The sequence below is a fragment of the Podarcis cretensis genome (genome assembly GCF_951804945.1).
Source record: "Podarcis cretensis genome assembly, chromosome: 13".
Classification (NCBI taxonomy): Eukaryota; Metazoa; Chordata; class Lepidosauria; order Squamata; family Lacertidae; genus Podarcis; species Podarcis cretensis.
Genome location: NC_137182.1, coordinates 3,038,138 through 3,047,322, shown reverse-complemented (window position 1 = coordinate 3,047,322; position 9,185 = coordinate 3,038,138). Strand labels below are relative to the sequence as shown.

Sequence of the window (9,185 nt, the reverse complement as noted above, 5' to 3'; positions counted from 1 at the left end):
ATTTTTATTTTTTTTAAAGAAACACATTCTTTAGACATAGTATTCATGTAGGAGATGGTTGCTAACTAATGATTGTATAGGTCTGCTTACAGGAGGTGTGTTTGTATACAGCATTTTTTTTTCAAAACAATTCTGTTTATATGTAATACAGGTACATATTCATTTTTGAACTGTGTCTAGCTCTATGCAGGTTTCTTGTTCACATAATCAGGCACTGGAAGGCTCCTTTGGAGAGGTTTGTGACCCTCCCCTCTTCCCCCAAACCCCGTTATTTAGGAGAAATGTTATGGAATATTAGGAGGAATATTATGGCATTTTTAAGACTGCACATTTAAGCCCACTTTGTCAGTCTGCTGAATGCACCTCATGAAGGCAGCTGTAGCCTACAAATATTTGTTTTGTTTATGCCACAAACATAAACATACGGTAAGTCTGACATCTCCTTGTTGTTTTATTCTGATGAATCTCCAATATTGGAGTCCCATTATCTGTATTTACACAAGAAAACACTCTTGAGAGGACATGGCACCCATCAAGGGAGAGAGGGTGGATGGTGCTTACATTAATCTTTTAAAGTTTTAAGAAGTTCTCAAATTCTGGATATTAAAAGGATTTCTCCAATGAAATTAGGGATGTCCTAAGGAAATTTACATAGCTTGTCATAGTAAATATGGCACCCCGGGTGCCCAGAACCTCTCATGTAACAGGATTTTGAAGGCTCAGCTATACAGGCAGTCCTGCAAAAAATATTATCTTGTGAATGGAGTGTTCATAAGCATGCTGCTGGAGAGGTAAAAAAAAAAATTGTTTGAGAATTAGTTAATCTGGTGTAAGAAAGTGGGCAGGCTCTGGCCTGCGGCTGAGTTATAAACTGTTTATGAAGAGAGCTTGACATTCAATTTAATAATGATAGCAGTTCTTCCATTTATTCCTAGTAGTAATTTCACTTTTATATGTAAATGTTAGTGAAAGTACATTTTTAAAGCACTCTGTGTGGCAGAGATTAGCTTTCTAAATACTTTTACTTTTATTTTGCAGAAACAAGATACTGGCCAGGTGTTGTTGGATTTGGCCTTTAATCACTTGGGTGTGACAGAGAAGGAATATTTTGGTTTGCAGCACTGTGAAGACTCAGCAGATTCAGCAGTAAGGAAACATATTCATATTCAAGATTTTATTTAAAAATATGCAGTCAGAAAGCTTCCTAACTTTGTTTTTTTAAAAATATTTGCAGAGATGGCTTGAATCTGGTAAACTTGTTCGGAAACAGCTAAAAGGTAATGCTTTAAAATTTCTTGCTTTAAAATCTCATATGACTCGAGAATCTAGTATAATGAGAGGGGGAGAAAAAATTCTCTCTGTCCACTTTTTCCACTTGCTGCATAATTCATGCCCCACTTTGCCTTTTCTCTAAAATAAAGCCCCTTTCCTCCATAGGGTAGTTGCTTCAGACCCATAATAATTCTGGTCTATTATTTCTGAACTTCAGTTCTATATTGTCCTTGCTGAGGTGTGGTGGCCAGAACTGTACACATTATTCAAAGTGTTAATAGAAATATAGAATTGTAGAGTTGGAAGGAACCTAGTTCAACCCCTTGCAATGCTACAGCATCCGTGACAGGTGGCCACCCAACCTTTGCTTAAAAACCTCCAATGAAGGGAGTCCCATAACCTCACAAGGGAGTCCGTTCCACTGTCTAACAGCTCTTACTGTCCGAAAGATATCCCTGATGTTTAGTCAGAATCTCTTTCCTTGTAACTTGGATCCATTGGTTTGTGTCCCAACTTCTGGAGTAGGAGAAAACAAGCCTGTTTGTTCCATGTGACAGCTCTTAAGATATTAGAAGATATTAGAAGATGACTATCATTTCTTCTCTCAGTCTCCTCTTTTCCAGGCTAAACACACCCAACTCCCTCAAACATTTGTCTTGAGGCTTGGCCTCCAGACCCTTGATCATTTTGGTTAACCTCTTTTGCCCATGCTGCAGCTTGTCACTATCCTTCTTAAATTGTGGTGCCCAGAACTGTATACCATGTGTGGTCTGTCTAAGGAAGAATAGAGTGATACTATTGCTGCAGGAGGCAGTGGAAGACAGGAGTGCCTGGCGTGCTCTGGTCCATGGGGTCACGAAGAGTCTGACACAACTAAACAACTAAACAACAACAACATTGCTTCCCTTGATCTGGATACTATACTTCTGTTGCTGCAGCTATTTTAGTTGTTGCTTGAGACTGTTGACTCATGGGTCATTCCATGCCAAAGCACCTGATTTAAATGTCCGACCATGCTCTCACGTCTCAGATTTTCTTCAAAAAAATTTTATGTGTAGATACCTATGCGATAACCTCAAATTATTTTTTTTTTAGATTTGTTGGTCCAAAATTGGGTGCATATTTTTTTAAAAAAATTCTGTTTTCACCCGATTTAGGCCAATGCAATTTCTGCGTCAGTTTAGAAAAAACCTCCTGTTTTGCTTATTTTTCAACTGAATGGGCTTATTTTTGTATCAAAATAAAGCTAATGTGGTCTCTTTCAAAATAAGTTATAAAAATTGTATTAAGTGCCACAGAAAAGGGGCACTGACCATTCAAAGTGAATTTTTGTCATTTTATTCCCTGTAGGTTTGATAAGCCATAGTGTGCAAACCACAACTAACAGGTGTATCATAATTTTGTTGTACAATGGACTAACCATGTACTTGTTATGTTTTAAAAATAAGGAGCGTGTTTTTGTGGTTATAAAATAAATTGATTTTGAAGTAATTTCTTTTACAAAAAAATAATAATTGTACAGATTTAAGGTCTCTTTGAGCCTGAAATAACTCACACATTCGTGAGAATAGTTAAAATTGCACCCTCTTATGTTACAATGTCATCTGATATATTTTTTAAAAATAAGTTTTATTGGTTATTTAATAAAAACAAAATACCGTATTTTTCGCTCTATAAGACACACCAGACAAGGCGCACCTAGTTTTTGGAGGAAGAAAACAAGAAAAAAAATATTCTGAATCTCAGAAGCCAGAACAGCAAGAGGGATCACTGCGCAGTGAAAGCAGCAATCCCTCTTGCTGTTCTGGCTTCTGGGATAGCTGTGCAGCCTGCATTCGCTTCATAAGATGCACACACATTTCCCCTTACTTTTTAGGAGGGAAAAAGTGAGTCTTATAGAGCCAAAAATACGGTACATCTCAGAGCCCTTGCTATAAAATTAATTGGATTTTACAATTTACTATTCAAATAACACAATGTAACATTTGTCATATAAACAAAAAATAAAAAAGCTCCCCATGACTTCCCTCAGCTTCCCTTTCCAGTTCTTTAAATATTTATTACTTCTGCTTAATTTTTGTTTTATTTTTATGATTTTAAACCTCAATATACTTAAATTCTCACAATTTTTATAGCAAATTTTCTTTTGTAATTACATCTTGCACTTAATTACATTCCATATTATTATTTCTTGACCTTTAAACTTCAAAATCAATTTATACTCTATTCTAGAAAGAACAATTATTTGAGTTAATCCAGAAGATGTACTGTTTGTGTAGTTAGAGTATGCAGATTGAAGCTATTGGCACTTATGACTATCTTAGAGCCCATTGATTTCAGTGAGTCTGCTCTTAAGTATGACTAAATCTGGAGCTAATCCTTCAGGGGGTTTAAAAATCAAATTACATTAACATTTTTATTGAAGTGTTCCTGTGAATTGAAGTTTTACATAAATGACATATTGACTTTTTGTTTAAGTTTGTTTTAGAAGGTAACTTCATTTGTCATTGTATATGATATTTTTATTAATCTAAATAAATATAGATGAAGAAATCATTTACACTGATTTTAATTTTGTAAAATATTCTAGGTGGTTTCCCTTGTAGCCTTCATTTTCGAGTAAGGTTTTTTATACCTGATCCAAACACACTGCAGCAGGAGCAAACCAGGTAAACTTTGTTTCTTTACTAAAGTTCTGTGGTTATGTTTTAAGAACTGCTGACATCTCACACATCCTAGTATTTGCAGTAAAACACCAGGTTTACAGTCTTTTATCTATGGTTGGCACATAAACACCTATATGATATAATTGTAAATTTAAAGTTGGTTATTAAAGAACCTCAGAATATGCACAGGTAGATAAATACTACAATAGTAAAATGCTGTGTGTATTGGTCATGCGGTGTCAATTTAGATAAGATCTGTTTATATTCAGCATGCCTTTTCTTAGTTTTAAATGTTGCAGGAGTTAGGTTTTCAGTTTAGGTAATATTAATCCTTCTCACAAATGTAGGAAAATGCTGCTTCTGCTCCAACCACAAAATGGTTTTAGCAGAACCTGTAAGATTAAATGGTTCAGGGATGCTGGAATAATAGGCCCCCTTAGCAATATCCATCTAAATGAAATGGCACCATGAAGTGCAGAGTGCTCCAAAAATGTATAATAATATATTGTTTATTATTATCAATAGGGGATATAAATTGTGAGCATTCTAGCATGATAGAATGTGCTCTTTGTTGTTGTTGTTTAGTCGTTTAGTCGTGTCCGACTCTTCGTGACCCCATGGACCAGAGCACGCCAGGCACTCCTGTCTTCAGGAGAATGTGCTCTAGTGGAGCATTAATAATATTTGTTGGAGGTAAATAGATCCACACAGAATTATGGATTTGTGAAGTATAAGCTTAGTTATTTTTAGTGTTTTAAGATCAGGGAACTTTTTTTTAGTTTCAGGGCCACATTTCGTCATGTGCAACCTTCCCAGGGCCATATGCCAAGGATGGGAAGTGCCAGAGGCAAAAGTGGGTGGACGACAGATTTGACTCCTGTTTTTTCTACTGTAGACTACATTCTAGACACCAAAAGCAAGATATATACATACATTTATCTTTCCACACACAATCCATGCCACCAGGAGGCATTGTCATAGTTCACTGACACGTTCAAATGTTGAACTTCTAATTTATGTGTATAATCATCTTAATTGTCTCTATATTTATAGGGTCTCAAAGTAAATTAGGAAATATATGTTTAGATTACCCAGATTCACAAGAGGCTTGATTAGTCAGATGTAACAACCATTTTCAATTTGTTTTTTAGACATTTATTCTTTCTGCAATTGAAGGCTGACATTTTGGAAGGAAGGTAAGAAATCTTTATTAAAGTAGTTTGACTGGTTAGCTGTTGAAACACTCCAGGTTAAAAGAAAAAAAAAAAAAACACTTCTCCATAGTGTTAAGAGGAAGAATGTGAAAAAAAATTAGTGCCTTTAAGCTTCTGTAGGAATTGAGTTTCATATTGAGTTAGATTTGCGTCCAGCACACTTCCCTGTGCCTCTGAGCCTTTGGACTTTTCCCTGGCTCCAAGCAGAGTTTTGCAGCAGCGATGTCTGCCTTGTGTAGGTGCAATAAATAACAGTCCACACGCCAGCTTCCTCCTAATCTAAAGAAGCTTTAATTTATGTACAGCATAGCAAAAATAAATCATCCGGGAGATCGAGCAGACATCCTCCCAGTTTGTCAGCGGAAAACGAAAGTAACTCACAGACAAAGTGTGTCTAGAATGTAGTCACACAAAAAACATTCCCCATATGTGAATAAGCCACACCTCAGTAGGTAGGGAGGACACACAGTACTGTTTAACCCTGTAAGTTCTGATTCTCCTCACAATACAAGGCTTATAACTGAGTTGCTAAAGGGGGCACTATATAAAGTTCATTAACTCATTGCAAATTTTCTCCTAAGTAAGCATTCTTCAAAGGGCACTGTTACTCATGTAAAATAACCTTGCGTGATAGGCACAGCGTGTGAGAGAGTTGTCTTTTGTGGACCTATGAAGCTACAACATACGTTAACTTTTATTCAATATTTCTAATATGTTGACAGTAAAACAATAGCAGATCTGTTTCACTGGTACATCTGACTGTTCATAATTTTCATTTTCAATATGTTGGATAGCTTTACCCAGTTTTTAAGAAGTGTAAATTTGTTCTCGATTTCCAAAACAAATGTGAAACATAATTACCTGTTTTTAAGGTTGTTGTTGTGAAATGTGTCACTACAATGTGCTGGTGTTCCAGGTAGGTATGCTGTAAAGATTGTGGATGCATTCACACAGTATTGTCTCTCTCAGCTGCCTGAAAGGTGCTTTAGGCATGAAATATGGGAGAAAAACAAAACGAATAAAATTGCTTTTGTATATGAAAACACCTTGATCTGATGAAGGGGTAATATTTTTAAAATTAGAAGCCATAGTTTTAATAACAAATGACAATAATTGCCATATTTTGTGATGTTTGGTGGATGTATAAGTGCATTCTAAATATATTGGCATATAATGTTTGAGCTGTGACATTTACCTACAGTTCAGACAGAATGTTATCAACATATTTCAATTTTTCCTTTCAGGTTGTTATGCCCTGTTAATTCAGTTGTGGTACTTGCATCATATGCAGTTCAGTGTAAGTTGTGATGTATATTAGTAAAATATTTGGTCCTATTTCACTATTTCGGAAAAATACAGCTTCCTTGGAGATGTTACTGCTGATCTGAAAGTTATAGTTCTTCAATAATTAAAATTAAAATTATTTATTCAAGACAGTGGGATGCACCCAGTGATGGCAGCTTTGCATTAGTGGAAAATGATCAGTTTATGCAATGTGGAACACCAATTTTTGTCTTTCCTTCTACTACAGCCTTCTGCCATGTCCATGCAGCTTTGTAGGGTCCTTTAACTCTCAGGAGCAGATTTTTGAAGGATATTGGAATTTGCACTGGGAGTGGGGGATCAGTAATACTCAAGTGCCCTGTTTTGTGGACATAGGCTTTCTTTCTGTAAGTCAAAGTTGTATACAGTGGTACCTCGCAAGACGAATGCCTCGTAAGACGAAAAACTCGCAAGACGAAAGAGTTTTTCGTTTTTTGAGTTGCTTCGCAAGACGGATTTCCCTATGGGCTTGCTTTGCAAGACGAAAACGTCTTGCAAGTTTGTTTCCTTTGTCTTGCAAGTTTGTTTCCTTTTTCTTGAAACCATGCATTCAGGGGGTGCAGTTGCGACTTGACTCATAGCACGTGGTGTGGTAGCCTTTTTTTGAGGTTTTTGAAGACTTTGGTGATTTTTGAAGCTTTTCCAAAATTCGTGCTTCGCAAGACGAAAAAAATCACAAGACGAAAAAACTCGCAGAACGAATTAATTTCGTCTTGCGAGGTACCACTGTAATCCAGTGGTTTCCTATACATAAATAGGGGAAATTGTGTTACCACCTATTACTACTATTGTGAATGGTCATTCTGCTTATCTTGTATATCTTTAAACTTACATAGAATTGTCAGAAACTGCACATCTTACATTTCGTTCCTATTTGGTTCATTGTTTGCAGTTTTTAGATTTTCACATTCACATGAAGTGGGTCTCTGGTCCATGAGTTTTCACAACAATAATTCTTTGCATCTCTGAGGTGTCGTAAGACTGCTCTGAGCAGTATTTAGCCTAATATAACACATTTGAAGGATTTTAAACATGTGTCTTGTGAAGAAAGATATCATGAAAGCTTTAATGGACATGGGCTATAGTTGATTTCAGGTCCTGTTGTGTTCAGGAAATGCCTGGTGCCTATCATCTCTGGTTATATGTTGGTAATATAACTTTAAAATTATGGAAACAAAGTTCTGTCTGATTTGCAATGCAACCTCTCTTGTATCATTTCTTCACCAACATCTTGCTATAAGATAGATAAAATATACAGCCTGCATGAGGTCCCTTGTAGTTCACCAAGGAAGTTCCTTGGTTCATTGTTTCTAACACTTGCTTCACTTATTGTGCAGGGTGACAGAAAAAGGTGTTATTAATTAGATATCCAAAAAAATGCTGCCACCACAATTTTTGGGCTGTGAAGGAAGAATAGAGAGCACACTTTCCTGCAACTGTTGTTATATACAGTGTCAGTATTGGGAAAGGTGAGCACGCTTAGTCCAAAAAGGCTTGTCTGTCCCATCTCAGAGGCCTGGTGGGTTTAATTAGGCCCCACCACCTGCATAGTCAATGTCATTTAAAAAGTTTGATGGTTTTAGCATAGAGGCTGAGAGAGAGAGAGAGCTTTTTCTTAAGGTCACCTAGAGTGCAGTCCTCTGCAGAAGATACATAGAATTGTAGGGCTGGAAGGGACCCAGCATTGCAGGAATATGAAACTGCCCGATATGGGGATCGAACCTGCAACCTTTGTGTTGCAGCACCACACTCTAACCAGCTGAGCTAACCAGCTGGTGCCAATGTTGACTCCAAAATAAAAAAATGGTTTGTGAGAGATTTTCCATTTACCTTGCTTGGAAAGTGTTAATGTTAAGCAAACTTTATTCAAGTTAATGTTTAACTATTCAACGTTGTGTCTAAACTTGTTAGCATGATCCATTTGACCTGCTATCAAATATCAGCAGTCTCTGCACTAACAGCATATACAAGGAACATTATTAGCCAAGTAAATGTTTATACTGTACAGCCTTGGTTCTGTTTTTAAAGTTACAGCAGTTGCCATTGATCCAGAAAGAGCTCGGGCTTCCCCCTCCCCCAGCCCCCAGAACGGTACCCAGAGCAATGCCGAAGCTTCTCCCGCTGTCCCCCAAGTTTGCGGGGCTGGCGACGGGGAGGAGCAGAATTCTTCCCCCCCGCCAGCCTTCTAACCAAGTCGGGGGACAGCTTCGGCATGGCTCTGGGTCCCGTTCTGGGGGCTGGGGGAGGGGGAAGCTCCGGCTTCCCCTGCCCCAGCCCCGCACCTGGGGGAAAAAAATAAATTCCCCCCCCTTTATTCCCCCCCCCCCCGAAAAAATCTAGGTGCGTCCTATGGGCTGGTGCGTCCTATAGGGCGAAAAATACGGTAAATATTTAAATATTATTTAATATTTAAATATAAGGCCACATTTGAAATACAGTACAGTAAGCCCTCAACTTACACACATTTAACTTGTGTGTATTTAACTTTTTGCGCTTGAGAAAAGTTTTAAAACAATTAAAAAGGGGGCAGCTAAATCCAGGAAAAAAGACTTTGGATCCAATGTGTTATAATTAAACAGTGGTACCTTGGGTTAAGTACTTAATTCGTTCCAGAGGTCCGTACTTAACTTGAAACTGTTCTTAACCTGAAGCACCACTTTAGCTAATGGGGCCTCCTGCTGCCCCCGCGCCGCCGGAGCACGATTTCTGT

At 37.5% G+C, this 9,185-nt stretch overlaps 1 protein-coding gene across 10 annotated transcripts in view; it reads left to right on the top strand.

Moving 5' to 3' along the window:
• Positions 1-9,185, top strand: part of PTPN3 (protein tyrosine phosphatase non-receptor type 3) — a 94,442-nt gene that overhangs the window by 52,323 nt on the left and 32,934 nt on the right. For 6 of the 10 annotated variants that reach the window (XM_079949397.1, XM_079949396.1, XM_079949394.1 and 3 more), the window contains 5 exons: positions 1,039-1,146; positions 1,235-1,277; positions 3,863-3,941; positions 5,090-5,134; positions 6,397-6,449. In XM_079949397.1, the coding sequence (XP_079805523.1) occupies positions 1,039-1,146; positions 1,235-1,277; positions 3,863-3,941; positions 5,090-5,134; positions 6,397-6,449 (328 nt within the window). Of the gene's footprint in view, positions 1-1,038; positions 1,147-1,234; positions 1,278-3,862; positions 3,942-5,087; positions 5,135-6,396; positions 6,450-9,185 lie in introns of those variants that run through there. The other 4 variants (XM_079949395.1, XM_079949401.1, XM_079949403.1 and 1 more) reach the window with 3 other exon arrangements.